This window comes from Aulonocara stuartgranti, assembly GCF_965226115.1.
Source record: "Aulonocara stuartgranti genome assembly, chromosome: 5".
Taxonomy (NCBI): Eukaryota; Metazoa; Chordata; class Actinopteri; order Cichliformes; family Cichlidae; genus Aulonocara; species Aulonocara stuartgranti.
In genome coordinates, this window is record NC_138943.1 from 2,943,248 (window position 1) to 2,963,732 (window position 20,485).

General features: G+C 44.1%; 1 protein-coding gene across 2 annotated transcripts in view; it reads right to left on the reverse strand.

Moving 5' to 3' along the window:
- The window catches only part of LOC309706833 (CD276 antigen homolog), a 95,540-nt gene that overhangs the window by 14,273 nt on the left and 60,782 nt on the right, over positions 1 to 20,485 (reverse strand). Inside the window, exons 4-5 of one of the 2 annotated variants that reach the window (XM_082533743.1) lie at positions 3,337 to 3,429; positions 3,113 to 3,234 (exon numbers count right to left, since the gene is read on the reverse strand). The exons of the other annotated variant lie outside the window; for it this stretch is intronic. Coding sequence (XP_082389869.1) covers positions 3,167 to 3,234; positions 3,337 to 3,429 — 161 coding nt within the window. The 3' untranslated portion in view covers positions 3,113 to 3,166. Of the gene's footprint in view, positions 1 to 3,112; positions 3,235 to 3,336; positions 3,430 to 20,485 lie in introns of those variants that run through there. 2 annotated transcript variants of the gene reach the window in all.

Here is a 20,485-nt window from a genome sequence, read left to right on the forward strand (position 1 = left end):
TATCCAGAGAAAAAGAAGCTCTTTAGATTTACATGATGTGGCGTCTCTTCACATCATAACTACAGTTAATACATGTTGTAGTGTTTGGATAATTTTAAATTCATTTAAATTCAGTAACTTATCACCACAGCAAACATTACTCCTGACTCATCACTAAATCAATAAATTCACACCTTTTTTTTGTGATAAACATTTTATTGATTTACAGCAGGGTTGGTTGAATTCAATTTTGGATTTAACAGGAAGTCAATACAGGAGAAATCTGCTCTCTCTTTCTAGTCCCTGTCAGGACTCTTGCTGCAGCATTTTGGATTAATTGAAGGCTTTTCAGCGAGTTTTTGGACATCCTGATAACGATGAATTAGTCGTCCAGCCTGGAAGTAATAAATGCATGAACTAGCTTTTCAGCGTCACTCTGAGACAGGATATTTCTAATTTTAGAGATGTTACACAAATGGCAGAAGGCAGTCCTACATATTTGTTTAATATGTGCGTTGAACTGGAGGCCAAGGTAATGCCATCCAGAGTAAGAATCTGGTTAGATACCATATTTCTAAGCTTTTCAGGGCCGAGTACAATAACCTCAGTTTTATCTAAATTAAGAAGCAGAAAGTTAGCGGCCATCCAGGTCTTTATGTCTTTAAGACATTCCTGCAGTTTAACTCATTGGTGTGTGTTATCTGGCTTCATGGACAGATAGAGCTGGGTGTCATCAGCAGTGAAAATGTATGCTATGTCTTCTAATGATGCTGCCTAAGGGAAGCATGTATAGTGTAAACAGAATTGGTCCTAGCACTGAACCCTGTGGAACTCCATAATTAACCTCAGTGTGTGAAGAGGACTCTCCATTTACATGCACAAACTGGAGATATGATACAAACCACTGCAGTGCAGTACCTGTAATACCTACAGCATGTTCTAATCGCTCTAATAGGATATTATGGTCGACAGTATCGAATGCTGCACTAAGGTCACAGTGCACTGCTGTTTCCAACAGACACACTACAATGAGTTGAACATTAACGTGTTATTTATTCCTGCTTAAAACAGATTATTATAGATTTCAAAATCTTATTTGGTTTTCATATGCACCCTATTTTCAGTGATATCAACTTTAATAGCAGAGAATTAACTAGGCATACAATTATTTTCTGTTTCTCTTTTCCCCCATATTTTTCAAGTAACCTACATTTCACAACAGCATAATAAAACGGGAAATTAGTTTTTTGGTGTGTCACCCTAATATTTTTAGTGGGCCCCACATGGCCACCCTTATGAAAAAAATTCTGGAGTGGCCCCTGTGGACACCAGTCCCAACAACAGAGAGACGAAAAGATGGAGTGATATGTAGGGAGAGATTCAAGTAAAATAAACTTTGACCATGAGCCACTGCTAATAGCTGAAGTGTAGCAACAATGCAACTAAGACCTGCATTTGATCAACTTAACATGTATTTATTAAGCTGATTATGGTGAGCAGCCTGGACCAAAAATGCAAGGGCCAGTTTTAAGTCCATGCAAGGCGTGGTTCAGGCTGAACTGAATGCTGATTTCAGTTGCAGCTGCTGCTCTTATCTACCCTTCACTGATAAAATGCAGTTTCCAGAGTCCACATGTTCACAGAGTATTCCAGTTCAGCGTGTTACTCGTCTTCTGTTTTCTTACTGCTTTCATGTCCAGATGTTACACCAGACAAAGTGAGCAGACAGACTCACGCAAGCAGGAGAAGATGCTCTAACACTGTGGAAGTTATTTGAGGAGGAAACATCATTAAAAGAAAGTTCTCCTGACAGAGAAACACTCATCCCAGCGCACTCTGACTGTCAGGCTGGTGCAGGAACCAATACAGTTCCGGTGAACGACAGCTACAGCTTCAGGTCCACTATCATTTTTCTTGAGAAATTCAGGATAAAAAAAAAAAAACCTTAATGCAAAGTTACCTACAAATACTGAACAACACTTGCTATGCACAGACATCTAATCTGACATATGTAAGAAAAAAGAAGCAAGAATATAAATTAAGGTTTATTTGATTATATTGTCACAAGATTATTTTGTGGACATCAGGCAATAGAGGGTAGGATTCCTGTTTTTATATGAGTTTTATTCAAAATGTTTTCTGACCTCAAAAGATCTTATCAAAGCACCGTTGCTCTAAACTAAGAATAATTTTGGAAATTGACTGATACAGAATGTTTAAAGAAACACACACACATACACTGTCAGAGTCACAACTTTATGTCGTCTTCATCTTTTATTCAGACGTGCACTCTTGAGCACTCTGTGAAATGGCACAAAATGTACGCCAACAGTTATAACAGCATAAATATAATTTGAAAAACAACAACAACAACAACAACAACAACAACAACACACAACTAAGACAAAAAACCCCCATAAAATATTACAACGTAAATGTACCTGACAGGTCTGCTTGGCACCTTAAAAAGAAACAATATACAACAATATTTCAAAAAGGAAGATTTTTATGTTAAAATCTGTAAAATATTTACACTTATTACAGCAGAAGCGTTCAGGGTTCAGTTTAATCAAATACTCCATTACTAGTGCACATGTTTACCTAAACTGAGTTAAACATGAGCTAAGAAGTTTCTTCATCATTTGCATAACAGCTTTTCGACTGAATCTGAAACATAATGCAAAACTGACATTTTAACAAGTCCTAAATTTAGGGGTCTCTTTTACTTTTGTAAATTTTAATTTAAGAGTCTCATTATCCATTAAATTTTTTATTTTCATAGTTTTATCACAGCTTATTTGGGTCATTTCTACTGATCCCAAAAATAAACTATGTCTTCAACAACATTTGAGGAGACATATTTTTCGAATTCCAATTACCTTAATCTGTATGACAAACAGACAAATCATCATGAATAACATGAGCATTAGAGAAATTCTGTTTAGTTATTTTTTAAGTTGCACACTTTTCTGAATGAACAGATATTGTGATCATACAAAAAAAGTCAAAATGTATTATTCTAACAATATCTCAGTAGGACAGTATAATTACTGTCAAAGTCCAATATGGAATATCTCAAGCAAGTTTTAATTAATGTAAGCTCAAAGTTAGGCAACAGAAGTAAAACATTTTACTGTTTTTGGTGCATTTAAAAGAGTTTACGCTGTCCTTGAGCAGGAGGAAATTATTAATCTGGCATAGAGGTGAGACCGTTGTGTGCCTCTGCATATGGGCCATTTTCTGTTCCTTGTTGACCTGCAAGAAGGACATAAAAATATTCAAGAAACACACAACTACACTGGCAATACACTCAGTGGATATGAACAAAGTGTTTATCTTCTTTGACATAAAACTCACCTTTCTTCAAACAGTGTCTTCCAACCTTAATCACAACCACAACAGCAACAACAATAAGAGCACCAATGAGTATGCCAGCCCATACAGGGAACCCTGAAACAGGAGAGAAAACATTATTCTAACCCTCAGACTGTGACTGCATGTCAGGAACAAACAGCAGGTTTAAACAGAGCTCAGTGATGTCAGCACATATGTAAATTCGAGGGGGCGATTGTGGCTCAAGAGTTGGGAGTTCGCCTTGTAATCGTAAGGTTGCCGGTTCGAGCCCCGGCTTGGACAGTCTCGGTCGTTGTGTCCTTGGCAAGACACTTCACCCGTTGCCTACTGGTGGTGGTCAGAGGGCCCGGTGGCGCCAGTGTCCGGCAGCCTCGCCTCTGTCATTGCGCCCCAGGGTGGCTGTGGCTACAATGTAGCTGCCATCGCCAGTGTGTGAATGGGTGGATGACTGAATGTGTAAAGCGCTTTGGGGTCCTTAGGGACTAGTACAGCACTATACAAATACAGACCATTTACTTCCTGTTTCCTTCTGTTCATCTCCAAAGCAATGCCATGGGCATTGCTTTGGAGATGAACAGAACTTGCAGGTCCACCACTAGCACCCTGTGTTTTTCACAGTTGAAAGAAGCACATGTGACAGACACAAAGGGGTCTGGAGAAATTGTGGAAATTTCCATTATGTGGAAATTTGATCATTCTGCGTGACCCGTTTGGTGGTTGGCATATCCATGAAGGGACACGCAGATCTCTACAGGATAGGCAATGACACCCTGATGCCATTAGGTATTGGGGATAGAATCCTTAGACCAAGCCTATTCAAATGGTGGCCCGCGGGCCAAATGCGGCCCAGAAGCAACCTGCGAGTGGCCCTGCCTGTGGTCCTGGCAGAAACACAGAGAAAACGCAAAAAATTAGTTAATTTTAAAAAAAATTAAAAATTCCTACAGCGTAGTGTAGACTGTGAATGCAACACTCCTAGTAGCCTAGCAATATTTAACCCACAATGCACCGTGAAGTAAACATATTAAACAATCATGTAATATATGATGCGACAACAGCATGTCTTTCTCACTCCAAAAGCGCAAAATTGACAATGAAAACTGTCGGTTTAACCCTGCCTGGACTGACAAATACTTATTCATTTTACCGAGTTTAATAATCTTACAACCGGAGTTGTACTACCATGGTGAGGGTCCTGTACAGCCCAAGAGAGAGCGGCAGCCGCTTCCCTTCGTGTTTGCTTCTTGGCGAAGAAGAAAAGGCCTTTCACAGATTCTGAAACAGCGAAATACTGCATGCTGGCCGTGGTGGATGCGGTGAAAAGTGATGAAAAAATTAAAGTAAGTGTGACATCTGCTGTTAAAAATGTACCCCTGTAGGACAGTTCAAATATTCATAGAGTTGAAGTTCTGGCGTCAGACGAGTTTGAAATGCTGTTAGATGACCTGAAGAAAACTGATGTAATGTCTATAGCAGGAGGTCACAGACAGAACTGATAATGCACAGTTGTGCGTATATGTCCGTTTTTTGGATGGGAAATTGCTTTCTTACTACCGTTAGAGGGACACACAGCTGGCGAAATAATGTTTGAGAAGATTTCAGCTCTTTTTGAGGAAAATGGTCTGGATATGAAGCGTGTCTGTATACTTGTGACGGATGGGGCTCCATCCATGGCAGGAAAAGTGAGTGGTCAGCGAAATATTTATTTTAATTTGAAAGGGAATTATCAAAATGTTTTTTTGTTATTATTATTATTATTATTTCAAATGTGCAAAAAATAGTTTAGTTATAGCTCCCTTTTTTTTAAATGGACCTTTTGGTGTGCATTTGTGAGAGGTCACCAGATTTACAGGGGAATAGGAATAAAAAAAATACAATACAGTTGTATGGGTTTGAAATTGATCATGATCTGCTGCTTACTAGCTTCAAAAAAAATATCTGGTCCAGATAAATTCCTCGGTTTGAAAATCTGGCCCAATTAACTTCGTAGTTGAATAGCCATGCAGTAAACCATAACTGCACTGCCGGTGTGATATGTCGCAACATCAGCGCCTTTTAGATTGAACTTGTTTAACAGCGACAATTACACAGAAACGCGGAGAGAAGAAAGATTAATGAGCAGAGATGGCAGATTATTGTAAAAAGGTTAGGCTGAGGTAAAGAGAAAGGACGCTCCCACCACGGAATCTGGTGGGAGCGTTTTTTTTTTTTACACTAATATGACCTATATGATGAAAACACACACACACACACACACACACACACACACACACACACACACACACACACACCCACCCACCCACCCACCTGAGGCTGTTCCTGCTCCTCCTCGTAATAAATACAGATTAACCAGGTTGTTCATTAATGTAAAGCGCTCACACAGAGTCATACAGTGTTTTGGACACTAAACTACAGCACAGAGCTTTTCCTCTCATATTGCTGATTTCTCTGCAGCATCTCTCTTACTTCTTCTAACCTTTTCATATTTTTCTAATATTATAATTTTAGTCTTTATTTGTAAATTCAGCTGCTGTTGCTTTGATGACTGTGATTGGTTGGATGTTTCCAACGCCACCTCTTTCACATGAACACGCTCATGCTCAGAAACTTACAGACTTTGGGTCAACTTAGCTGATAACCAGCTTTATGTGCCATCTTATCCTGATCAACAATCTCAGGCGAAATTAATCCAGATAACACAAAGAGACCCTGGTTATCTGCACCTTGCTGAGCAGAACGGTGTCCTGGTATTCAAAGTCACTGCCTCTGTTCCTTCCCCGTTACACCCGCCTCCCTCTCATTCACACACATGTATTCAGTCTCACGTCTACTGACTTCCATTGCTCTTCTCTCCAGCACACACCTCCACCTCTCCAGGCTCTCCTCCACCTGCTCTCTACTCTCACTACAGATCACAGTGTCATCTGCAAATATCAGAATCCACAGAGACTCCTGCCTGACCTCCTCTGTCAGCTCATCATCACTGCAAACAAGAAGGAGCTCAGATCCTGATGTAATCCCACCCCCACCTTGAACCCACCTGTCATTCCTACTGCACACCTCACTACTGTCTCTCTGTCCTCACACATGTCCTGCACCGTCAGTTAGTCATCTGGAGTAACCGTCTTTCCGCTCTTCATCATCTTCGCGGTCCTCACTTCCTCTTTCATAAAGCTCTGTACTTCCTCATTCACTAACTGTCCTCCATCCATCCTCATCTCTCTCACAGAGCTAGAGATGAACAGAATAGATCAGTTTTAACCAAAATGTTGTATTTCTTCTACTTAACATGGACACATTAACGATAAGCAATAGGTCCACATTTCTGTCCATATTAGGAAAACACAAAGAACCACTCATGAATCACTGTGCACACAGCTAATCTAATCTAACACTATCTTAATTAATAGGATGTGGTGGGAAATGACATGGGTTTGATTCTGAAGAACAGATTTATGACTCACTTTGGCCTCATACCAGCTGATTTTTCAGAGTGTGCTTTGTGTAAACAAGGTTTAAATAAAGTTTAAAGTCTTTTTACAGCCAGTAATGTAATGTTTACTGAGAACCTGAACATGTGGGCTGGTAGTTTCATCCACCCACTCAGGATGAAGGAGTTGAACTATGAATCTACTAAGCCCCCACAGGATTAACTGACTGTTAACTGACTGCAAGGTTAATAGTTTAAAATGACTTTGGGATTGCTACTGAAGGTGTGCATTTTATTATTATTGCTGAGTGTTATCTCAGGATTAAATACAGGAATGATTTATGACAAAGGCTACAAAGTCAATAAGGAAAAAAGATCCAGTTCCACTCTCATGTTCACTTTGTATGACCTCAGTTTGACAAAAACATGTGCAAGAACTGACGGCCTGTAGAATAATGGCTTTGTGTGTCAGCATTATTATACACACATGCACTGACAGCATATTATCTTCAGTGATCAAAGAAAACTGTGGCACCTGTGACAGTGGAAGAAGAATACAGATATAAGAGTTATATTTTCTGTAGGATTGTCCGACCTTTGTGGCTGTGGAGGAGCCATATCTTTGTAAACATGTGGGACGCACTAGTTATTAACCTGCAGTGACTCAGGAATGTGCAACCATATAAACAAGGTGAGTCATGAAGGTGGGCGAGTAGAAATAAAGAAGGATGAAATTTCCTGTTCAGTGTAAAAGACCAACCTTTGTTTAAAGATGAAGAATGAAACCCTGCGTGAAATGTTTAGCTGTGTTTGGTTTCTGACCGCGAGCTCAAAGCACAGATGATGGCATGAAAGGATGATGCTGACTGAATGTGACTGAAGAGCAGAGCTGGAGGAAAGAAAGCTGCATGTGTTTGCTGTCATTCAGGGATTCAGGCTTTGTTGTTTACAGTCAATCAAGTTTTTTATCAAAGGATTTCATCGCTTGCTCGGTGCATTTAAGACATTTTAAATCGAAGTGTTACCAGAGCTGTGACCTCTTCAGACCTCATCCTCTTCTCCAACATGAACCTTTTCCAAAATGTGTCTGTGACTCTCAGAGTAGAACTTTGGGCCAATTCATACAGCAGCCATGAGGCTTTATGGCTTTATGGTTTATAATTCCTGAAGATCATTCCAGCTCTACTACATGCCAGAGAGTGGAGATAAAACCTCTCGTGGCTGCAGTCGGCTCTCTTCCTTCTCATTTATTCTGGGGTGATCCACAGTGACAAACATAAAAAAGGTTAAATTTCAGAGCAGGAGAAGGACGCATGCTTACTGTGAGAAAGTCTAAAACAGTTCAGCGAATAAGAAGTTAAACCAGCTTCAGCTCAGATCAAATTCTGCACATTTTCTGGAAGAACTGCAGCCACATGGCGCCAGACTGGGAACAGGTTTGTGAGGATTTTTGGGACTAAGGAGGTACACAAGTCAAGACAAGTCATTTGATTTATTTAGCACATTTATGCACAGCTGACATTGATCAAAGTGCTTCACAGCAAATACAAATAGAAGAAACAATAAAAAGATTTAAAGCAATAATAGTAATGTTTTAATAAGTAAAATTGGAGGATGAGATTGGCAAGATGGCGTCGTAGCGTGAACACCCGATTTGCTGAGTTCCGATGAGGTCCCTCGATTATCCGTCTAAAATACGTGTTCACCTGGTGAAACGTTACAAATGTGCGTAGGAGTGACTCTATAATGAGTCTGGACGACTATTTTTCTAAAATGCCTAACGCCAGGTCTAAGAAAAAGACAGCTCCGGCTGTGCAAGCTAGCGACATTGTGGACCCTGCGGCGGCTGAGCCTGAAGAAGCTAACGCCAGCGACACAGAAGTTTCCGCTGATGCCGAGGAAACTGGGAGTGATATCAACCCGAACATCCTCGCGGCTCTGAGTAAGATAACTGACAGCATTACAACTTTGCTGGATGTTAAAGTTGATACTGTGCTGGCCGCAATCCGCGAGCAGACATCTCGGATCCAGGCCCTGGCAACGCGGATGGGGGATGTCGAGATGCGAATTTCCGGCGTGGAAGACACGGCGGGTGTATTGCAGGCTAAAATGGCTCAACTCGACAAACAAGTAACTGACATGGCAGACCATATGGACGATTTGGAGAACCGCAGCCGCAGATGTAACCTTCGCTTGGTCGGACTTCCCGAGGGCACGGAGGGAAATGATGTTGTCGCTTTTATGGAGACATGGCTCCCCTCCTATCTCGATCTCACAACTAAAAATGGGAAGATCAAGCTGGATCGCGCTCACTGCTCTCTAGCACCACGGCCGGGCGCCGGCCAGCGCGCCAGACCCATCATCATGAAGCTTCACAACTTTGCTGATAAACAACGAGTGATGGCCGCGGCTCGGCGCCTGGCTGCGCAGCCGACCCAACCAACAGACCGAATCAAGGTTTCCTTCTTTAATGATTATTCGGCGGTGGTAGCCAAGAAACGCAAGGCTTTCGACGAGGTGAAGAGCCGCCTGAAAAAGAAGAATGTGGATTATGCGCTTCTATACCCCGCCACACTGAGGCTGTCTGCCAACGGCAAGGAGAAGAGATTCCACACACCGGAGGCGGCTGCGTCTTATGTGGACTTGCTGCCCTGAATCCCTGTAACCACCGGAGGGTTCCTTTCAGGCGTAGGTGACTATCTTTTTTCGTCCCCGCTGCTTATAAGCAACCAGGTGAAATGTCCCACCCCGTCGAGCACCGGACAGACTGTGTTTTCGTCTATGAGTAGGCGTGAGTTACGCGCGTGCAATGCCTCTCGGTTTTTCCGACAGGCAGGAGGAGATTGGTTTTTTCCTACACGTTTAGTAGGGTTGTTGCCAAATCACTGTTCTTTGAATGTTCCATCACGCAGCTCTTTCTTGCTCTTCTTTCATTTTAGTGCTTTATTTTTCATTGTACTGTTTTATTTTCAACCAGGATGTGGTGGATCTTTTGGCTCAATATGCTTTGCATGATACATGAATATGATTAACAATGAGTAGGCTGCGAGTATGCACCTGGAATGTACGAGGGGTTCACAGCCCTATTAAGAGGAGGAAAATATTTACCTGTCTAAAAAAGGATGGTATAGATGTTGCTATGTTACAAGAGACACATCTTGATGACAATGAACACTTAAAGTTGCAATTAGGATCATACGGGCAGGTATTTTTCTCGTCTTTCACTACAAGAAGCAGGGGAGTGGCGGTGTTGATTAAGAAAAATGTACCTTTCACAGTAACTGACTGCGTTAAGGATTTGAAGGGCCGCTACGTGATAGTCAAGGGAATTTTGCAAGGACGAAATATTTTAATAATGAATGTTTATTTCCCACCCGCTCACCCAACTACCTTCCTTACCAAAATGTTTCTGGGCTTAACCCCATTTCTTCCTAACTCTACCATTATTATTGGTGGGGATTTTAACTTAATATTGAATCCGCTTATGGACAAATTTCCACGTAGCATTGCTACCCCCTCTCCCCAGGCCAAAATGCTTCATGCTTTATGCGACGAGTTTGGACTTGTCGATGTTTGGAGATGTACTCACCCCTCCGATAAGCAATACACATTTTTCTCGGCCCCGCACAGATCCCAAACTAGAATTGATTACTTTTTTCTCCCAAAAACTGACTTGGGTTCGGTAACATCGTGCGACATAACCAGTATAGTCATCTCGGATCACGCTAGAGTAATTATGGATCTCAATCTTAAAGCTGCACCCCATAGATCCCGTCACTGGAGGCTTAATACCATAATTCTTAAGGATGAAGAATTTGCCTCTCACTTTTCTACTGAACTTAAAACGTTCTTGAATATCAACGCTCCGTCAGCTAGTACTGCCTCTGTTCTATGGGAAACGTGCAAGGCCTATGTGAGAGGGCTGATTATTTCATATTCTGCAACAAAGAAGCGACAACGGATGGAGAAACAGAAATCTTTAGAGGGCGAATTGATGGATAAGGAAAAAACATACATTGCCTCCCCGTCACCGCCATTGTGGCAGGAAATAACTGCACTCAGATCAGCACTGAATTGCCTTCTTACCAGAGATGCAGAGAAGAAAATTAAATACGCCAGGCAGAGGTTCTACGAGCATGGAGACAAGGCCGGTAAATGTCTGGCATACTATGTTAAGAAGCGTGCAGAATCTAATACCATTGCGGCGATATCTGATGAAGGTGGCCACAAGGTATATGAAAACAAGCTGATAAATGACTGTGTTAAGAAGTTTTACAAGGCCTTGCACTCTTCTCAGCAAGTCCCAGAGGGGGAGCAGCTAATGCATGATTTCTTTGCCCAATTCGACTTACCAAATTTGTCAGAGGACCAGAAGACTGCCCTTAACAGCCCCATAACTAAGACCGAAGTGACCAAGGCTATTAATGCACTGCGAAGTGGAAAATCACCAGGGCCTGACGGCTTCTGTGGTGAATTCTATAAACAGTTTCAAGATGTTCTTGTGGAACCTCTTCTTGACATGTTCAACCACTCCTTCATTGCAGGTGAATTTCCGCAGACACTGAAGGAGGCCAACATTTCCTTAATTCTAAAGAAAGGGAAGAGTCCTGATTTATGCGGGTCCTACAGACCTATAGCCCTCTTAAATGTGGATAGGAAACTACTTTCTAAAATCCTGGCCTCTCGCCTAGAAAATTTCTTGCCTGTGCTGATAAGGGAGGATCAGACAGGCTTTATAAAGGGTCGACATTCAGCCACCAATGTTAGGCGCTTACTGAACGCTATTGTAGCTTTTAAGCAAAAATCTATTGACGGCCTGGTGCTTTCTCTCGACGCAGAGAAAGCATTTGACAGAATTGAGTGGTCTTATCTGTTGTATACTCTGGGCAAATTCGGCTTGGGGGAGAATTTTATAAAATGGGTCAAAGTTATCTACAATGGTCCGCAGTCAGCAGTCTTGACTAATGGACTTAGGTCTCAGCACTCATAGGGGAGTTATGCAGGGCTGCCCTTTGTCGCCCCTTCTATTCGCTTTGGCCATAGAGCCTCTGGCCGAGGCCATAAGGGTGACGCCCACAATACGTAGTTTGGAGATTGGACAGCTGTGTCATAAAATAACCTTGTACGCGGATGACGTTTTAATTCTTTTGACTAACCCTGTAACATCCGTACCCAGTCTCATTGAGGTGATTGACAGATTTAGCTGTTTCTCTGGCTATAAAATCAATCTGGCTAAATCTGAGGCCATGCCTCTCGGTACTCTTTCTACAATGCCGACTACTGTTCCTCCCTTTCCCTTTAAGTGGTCTCCCAATGGATTTGTGTACTTGGGGATCTTTATTACCCCATCTCTTGATCAACTGTACAAAGCCAACTTCACGCCTTTATTTGGCAAACTCCAACAAGACCTAGAGCGATGGTCGTCACTTCCTGTCTCCTGGCTAGGACGCATTGCCCTGATCAAAATGAATGTGCTGCCTAGGCTATTGTATCCTATCCACATGATCCCCGTCTTGTTCTCTAAACGGGTACTGAAGGACATAAATGGCTGGCTTACCTCTTTCATCTGGAATAAACGTAGGCCCAGGCTCAAGATGGCAGTATTACACCTGCCGAGCTCCATGGGCGGCATGGATCTACCTAATATTAAAATGTACCAGCTCTCTGCCCATTTAAGATTTGTGAGCGACTGGGTTAGGGGTAAAGCTTCAATCTGGTCGGATATTGAGACAGCTCTGTCACAATGCAAACTAAGGGATTTGTTATTTTGTAATGATTTTAAAGGAATTAAAGCCCTTTGCACAAATCCTGTAACGATCAACACCCTAAAAGCGTGGTGGACTGTCTGCCGTCTTGAGGGAAGATCAAAAATCACATCAACCTTTACCCCGATAATAAATAACCCTGCTTTTCCTCCGGGCTCCTCGGACCCCGGCTTTCAATGATGGACTGATAAGGGTATTAAGTCTCTTGGTGATCTTTTCTCAGGTGATAAACTCATGTCATTTGAACAACTTACCAACAGTTACGAATTGCCGAAACAAGATTTCTTTCGCTTTTTGCAAATACGACATTATATCACTCACAGTACAACCCTTGTTGAGCACCCTGAAATATCTGATGTCGAGAAAATTTTGTTTAGGCAACAGCTGAAGGTGTCTCTGAGTTCATTTTACCGTGTACTTAACGCTTTAACTACCACTGATGCGCAGGGGGTCAGAGGTGTGTGGGAGAAGGAGCTGTCGGTAACCATAGACGAAGATAAGTGGGATACCATTTGGTCTTCCGCAAAGCGGATTTCAATTTGTACTCGGACAAGGGCAATACAATTTAAGATCTTACACAGATTGCATATTTCCCCTCACCGCAGGCACCTTTTCGACCGCTCTCTTTCCCCTATGTGTCTCAAATGTAAAATTGTTGTGGGGACCTTAACTCACTGATTTTGGTTTTGTCACAAACTCCAAGGATACTGGGTTGAGATTACAGCTGAAATGGGAAGAATCTTCCACGCTGATATAGAGATGGACCCTTTATCCCTGATTCTAGGTTTTCCAAGTGAGCACCTGAAAACAGCGGCCAACAAAAGATTGTATAGTATTCTGACATTTGCAGCCAGGAAAAATATCCTCTTGCAATGGGTCAGTGATAAGACTCCCACTGTCGGTGGCTGGCGCAAAATAATTTTCGAACTGATCCCTCTGGAATACCTCACCTACGTTGTACACCACAGTGTGGAACAGTTCTACAGAATGTGGCACCCTTTCTTGGACTATATTGGACCAGACCTTTCCGCTATCTTATTCAAAGGACTGCTGCGCACGTGATCATCACCCGGGCGCTGTGAGAATAACTCACCACCTCTTGTATTTTGTATTTGGTATTTTGTATTATGTCGCATTTAAGAGCTGTTGTGTATGTTCTATGTTTGTACTGTTTTGTTGTTTTGTGTCTGGTGTCGCAGACACCGCCTTGTTAATGGGAAAAAGGTTGTAATAAAAACAATGACCAAAAAAAAAAAAAAAAAAAAAAAAAATTGGAGGATAAATACAAATGATAAAAGTAAATAACTATAAGTCATATAATAATAGCAAAAGAGATGCACTGTGAAAGTGACACAATAAACTGTAACTCATCTGAAGCTCATGAGGAGACGTGTGTTTTCAGTTAGTGAGGAAGACCTAATCTGAGGAGGAAGATGATTCCAGAGTTTTGGAGCTACAAACCTGGAATTACTAGAAGCTGCCGATCAGTGGACCTGCTGCACCATCATTATCTCAGAGCTGCAGTCCTCTGGTGAATTTCACCCAGCAGTGTCAGCATCCACGTCCTCCACAGGAAGTTGTAGCACTGACAAGTCAGCTCCCATTTAATGTTTATCCAACCGACTGAATGCATCTTTTCTTCATATGGTATTTAATTGAATTCATTTCAAATGACACCAAATCACAACAAAAGTCACCTCAAAGTGCTTTATATTGTAAGGTAAAGACTCTACATTAATACACAAAAACCCCAACAATCAAAAAAAAAAAAAACAAAAAACAAAAAAAACACCCTGTGAGCCAAGCACTTTGTGACAGTAAGAAAGAAAAACGTAATTTTAATAAAAAGAAATCTTTAGGAGAAACAGGCTCAAGGAGGAGAGGACAGCAGCCATGATGGGTGAGGGGTGAGGGGAGGAAGACAAGATAAAGACTTGCTGTGGAGGAGAGCCAGAGATTAATAATAACAAATAATTAAATGGAAAGTGATGCATAAACACATAGTGGCTGAAGAAGAAACATCCAGTGCATCATGGGAATCCCCCGGCAGCCTATGTCTATTGCAGCATAACTAAGGGAGGATTCAGGGTCACCTGGTCCAGCCCTAACTATATGCTTTAGCAAAAAGGAAAGTTTGAAGCCTAATCTTGAAAGTAGAGATAGTGTCTGTCTCCTGAATCCAAACTGGAAGCTGGTTCCACAGAAGAGGGGCCTGAAAACTGAAGGCTCTGCCTCCCATTCTACTTTTAAATACTCTAGGAACAACAAGTAGGCCTGCAGAGCGAGAGCGAAGTGCTCTAATAGGGTGATATGGTACTACAAGGTCATTTTCATTTTATTTTCAGGGAGTTTTTAGGACTTCTTGATAATTAATACATTACAGCAGACCGTCCCTCTGAGACAGGACGCTTCTAATTTGTGCAGATATTGCACTGATGGAAGAAAGCAGTCCGGCTCAACAACGACACAAAGACTCCTCAGAGTGTTACTGGAGGCCGGGGTAATGCCATATCTGGTTAGATACCATATTTCTAAGATATTTACAAAAACAATAAAACAATAAAAGCCTCTGCCAAGGGAAGCACCTGCAGGTACTGCATGATGTCAATGTTAGAACACCTAAAGGGTCACTAACAACAGCGGTGGTGAGCGGTGACTCGAAGGCAGCGACCGACGTCTTGTATCTAGACAGACCCACTGAAGGCTGCAAAGTCCTTCTAAAGATCGTCAAAGTCTGCATTCATTATGGCAAGCGAACAATCAGCACTTATGCTGTACTGGATGACGGGTCAGAGAGGTCAATGCTTCTGCCGGAGGCTGCCGAGAAGTTAGGCATGCAAGGGATCGCAGAGGACGTCCCACTGCGCACGATTAGGCAGGACGTGCAGACTCTCAGAGGTGAGTCAGTGTCGTTCTCTGTTTCTTCTCCATCAAGGCCCAGGACCAGGTTCAAGATTGCTGGGGCCTTCACTGCTGCACGCATCGGACTTGCAGGCCACACTTATCCCATGGAGCAACTCAGAGAAAGATATAAGCACCTGATTGTCCTTCCGATCCACACCTTGTTAAATGTGAAACCTTTGCTACTCATTGGCAGTGACCATCCCCATCTGGTTACCCCCGTTGAACCAGTCAGGCTGGGACCTCCAGGAGGGCCTGCTGCTATCCGTACCCGGCTAGGTTGGGCGCTACACGGGCCAGCAAGTATAGTTGGCCAGCTTACCCAACCGCAGCAGTGCTTACTGACGACTGTTGCACCTCAGGTCAGTGAGTTAATGAAACGTGTGGAGAAACTGTGGCAGGTCGACATTGTTCCATTCCGAAACGAGAAGCTTGTTACTCGTTCAAGGCAAGACCAAGAGGCCATATGCATTCTGGAGACCAGAACTGTCCGAATAGAGGTTGAAGGCATACGTCGCTATGCCACCCCACTGCTTCGCCGGAAGGGGATGCCTCTACTGCAGGCAACTAAAGACGCCGTCATGCCAAGTCTACGGGGTGTGGAGAGAAGGCTGGCCAAAGACCCAGAACGAGCTGAAGCCTACAAAGTGGAGATGGAGAAGCTTATCAAGGCTGGCTCCATCAATAAGTGTGGCTCTGGGACACCTGTGACAGAAGGTCAGGAGGCATGGTACATCCCTCATCACATGGTGAGCCATAATGGCAAGAACCGATTGGTTTTCAACTGCTCATTTCAGTACAGAGGACAGAACTTAAACGACTACCTGCTGCCTGGGCCCACCTTAGGTGCGTCGCTTCTGGGAGTTCTATTACGCTTCGAGAGCATGCAGTTGCAGTGAGTGGGGACATTAAAGGCATGTTCCACCAGGTTCATCTCTTACCAGAAGATCGTGCCCTGCTCAGATTCGTCTGGCGAGACATCAGCGACGAGAGCCCTCCAGCAGTCTACGAGTGGCGGGTGCTCCCGTTCGGAACCACATGTAGCCCCTGCTGTGCCACATTTGCCCTGCAGCGTCATGTCATGGATAACAGCCAGCCAGATGATGACGTGAGACTCTCAGTCGAAAGGTGTTTTTATGTGGACAACTGCCTTCAGAGTTTCCCCACTGTGGAAGAGGCAAGGAATCTTGTCAACAGGTTACGGGCCATCCTAGCCTCAGCAGGGTTTGACCTACGTCAGTGGGCCAGCAATGAGCGTGACGTCATCAGTCACTTACCAGAAGAGAGCTGCTCCGCTAGTGTGGAGCTATGGCTGGCCCAGAACAAGGTAGATACCCCAGAATCTACCCTGGGATTGAGCTGGCTATTCCACACAGATGTCCTAGGCTACAAGCATCGTCAAGTTCCATACGCAGTCCCCACGATGCGCAATATCTACAAGGTCCTGGCCAGCCAGTACAACCCCCTAGGGTTCATCTTACCCTACACAACCAGAGCGAAGGTAATCATCCGCCATCTTTGGGACAAGCAAAGGGGTTGGGATGACCCACACCTACCTCAAGAGCTTATGCAGCAGTGGATAGCCTGGGAGGAAGAGCTGCAATTTCTACCTGAAATTACTCTTCCCCGACCATATGTGCCTAAGGAAGTGGACCCCTTCGGCTGTCAGAGAGAGGTGCACATATTTTGTGATGCCTCTGAAGAAGCTTATGGCTCAGTAGCTTACCTCCGGACCACTGGCAGAAATGGTGAAGTGCATCTGTCATTCTTGGTGGCCCGTTCCAGGGTTGCCCCTAAGCGGTTCCACTCCATGCCCCGATTGGAGCTCTGTGCTGCACTCACTGGGGCACAGCTCTCACAATTGCTGGAAAGGGAGCTCACCCTTAGAATCGACCAGACGGTCCTATGGTCTGATTCTACAACAGTGCTGACCTGGCTGAGGTCTGAATCCTGTCGATTTAAGGTCTTCGTGGGCACTCGTGTAGCCGAGATACAAGAGCTGACAGACAGGCACTCCTGGAGATACGTCGACTCTGGAAGGAATCCAGCCGACGATGTGACACGTGGGAAGAAGCTGAAGGAGCTCACCTTACCAAATAGATGGAGCCAAGGACCATCCTTTCTCCTGCGCAGTCCAGACTCCTGGCCAGAGGATCTCACGGTTGACCAAGCAGGAGATGCCTCGGAGCTGCGCAAAGCTGTGTTCTGTGGGACCACAGCAACTACTCCGTCAGGTCAGCCAACTTCAGATTTGAGCCGCTACAAAACCTGGAGTGAGATGTTAGAGGTTACAGCGCGGGAGCTACATGGGGCGGCCCAACCAGATGGTCATCCCACTGTTGAGGACTATCGCAAGGCGGAGAGGCTGATCCTACAGAGGACCCAGATGGATAGTTTCCCGGAGGAGTACAAATTGTTGAAAGTCGGTAAGCCAGTTCCCAGGAGCAGTCGTCTTCTCTCTCTGTCACCCGAGGTGGATGAGACCAGACATTTGTGTTGGAGGACGACTTAGTCGATCTGAAGATTTGGCTCTGGAGATACTCCATCCAATTATCCTAGACCCAAGCCACCCAGTGACCAAACTCCTGATCCAAGACTTTGACCGCCGCCTCCATCATCCTGGCCTGGAGCGGGTGTTCGCAGAACTTCGGCGCTCCTACTGGATTCTGCGAGGGCGTGAAGCTGTCTGGCGCTACCAACACCTCTGTGCTGATTGTCAAAGGTGGAGAGCTAGACCTACAGTGCCAAGGATGGCAGACCTGCCAGCAGCCCGGCTACGTCTATATAAACCAGCTTTCTACTCTACGGGAATGGACTGCTTCGGGCCATTTGAGGTCAAGGTTGGTCGGCGTATTGAGAAGAGATGGGGAATCATATTCAAGTGCCTTACCACCAGGGCAGTCCACTTGGATGTTCTTAACACCATTGATGCAGATGCATTCCTGATGGCTCTTCGGCAATTTGTCGCCCGTAGAGGAACACCTGCCGAGTTGTTTTCAGACCAGGGGACCAACTTCAGGGGAGGTGAGAGGGAACTGCGTGAGACCTTTCTGAAGATGGCCCCGGAACTACAACAGCTTCTAGCACCCCAGAGGATCAGCTTCCGCTTTAATCCTCCAGGTGCCCCACACTTTGGGGGAGCATGGGAAAGGGAGATCCGGTCGGTTAAGTATGCCCTCTATGCCACCGTTGGTGCTCAGTCAGTTCCAGAAGAAGTGCTTCGCACTGTACTCATCGAAGTGGAAGGGATACTCAATAGTAAACCCCTGGGGTATGTGTCTTCCGATGCCAGAGATGCAGATCCAGTGACTCCCAATGTTCTTCTGATGGGGCGGCCGGATGGATCGCTACCTCAGATAGTATACCCAGAGAGTGAGCTCCTCAGTCGCCGTTGCTGGAAGCACTCCCAGGTTTTGGCTGACCATTTCTGGTCACGTTTCATTCGTCAGTACATTCCCAGTCTGCAGACTCGCCAGAAGTGGCAGACAACGGCAGCTGATTTGGCTGAGGACTCTGTGGTGATGATCACCGATCCACAGCTTCCCAGGGCTCTCTGGCCGGTGGGGAGGGTGATTAAAACTCATTCTAGCCCTGATGGACGCATCAGGTCAGCTGACGTGAAGGTGAAGGAGAGAGTCTACACTCGGCCAGTTGCCAGACTGGTTGTCCTCCCTGCGCTGCCCTCTGGAGAAGATGAGGACAGCTCTGTGTCGAACTCACCACAACCCTAGAACTTTGTTGCCTTATTGATGAGCAAATGTCTTACATATATTTGGGGGCGGCTGTTGTATAAAAGGCCCCAAAGTTCATATAATAGTTTTACTGGTGTTTATAAGTTTATATAAGTTCATGTAATGTTCAGTCTTCTGTCAGTTTGGGCCAGCCCACCTTCTAGTGACATAATCCGGTTAGTAAGGTGGGCAGTTTAATTTCGGATGGGCAGTGTTGGTCCGGAGATGGTGCACTGATTCCTGGGGCATGTTAGGTGTGCGTAAATGACAAGTAAGTAGTGACCTGTGTCGTATTTTGCCTTTGTTTGTGTCAGTACTGTAGTATGTTACCATTTAGGAGCTAATGTAGTCCATAGTTGGAGCGGTAGGCCACGCATGCAACGCGTGAGTTCACCTTCATTTCATAAGCTAATTTATGTTGTTAGCTTACCCCGGTTTAGCTTTGTTGACGCATGTACGGTCGCTCGTATGTCCATAATGTCATTCCTGTGTTATCAGACCTTCTCTGTATGTTGTATGTGATGCTTGTGATTGTTTACTTTGAAGTAGCGGAGTTTGTAGTGAACAATTAGGTACGTGGATCAATAAAATAGCGAACAAAGTTTGACCGGAAGTATGGCGTCCCGCTTGCCCTTCACAATAAGAGCATTATAGCGGATTATAATGGGGGACGCTTTTATTTTGTATAACTACCGGAAGTAGTTTCTGTGTACTGACAGTTGCTTAACCTCGCACTAATGCTATTTAGTGGCATAGTGTGAGCAGTTTGAAGTGTATTATATTTTTCTGATCTTATATGTGATTATGTTAACTATGTTGTATTATGTTTATATTTGAGTATTTGACTTGTCTATTCTCTTTATTTATTGTTATTTCCCTTGTTTATTTCCTTTGTAGGAAACCACACACACACACACACACACACACACACACACACACACACACACACACACACACACACACACACACACACTGTGTTTACAGCCCCAGAAATTGAGTGGTGACAATAAAGTGCCTCAAACGGAACCTCAAGCTCCCTCCTTCTTTCGTACTCTGGGACAATTTGGCCTTAAGTGGTGTTCTGGCCGACACACCGGGGTGACCATAATGTATAATGGCCCCATCTTATCTTAATGACCTTGTAGTACCATATCACCCTATTAGAACACTTCGCTTGGACTGCGGGCTTGTGATTCCTAGAGTACTTAAAAGTAGAATGGGAGGGAGAGCCTTCAGTTTTCAGTCCCGTTGCAGCACATGGCCACCCCTCCCTAAGCCTAGTTCTCCTGGAGGTTTCTTCTTGTTAAAAGGGAGTTTTTCCTTCT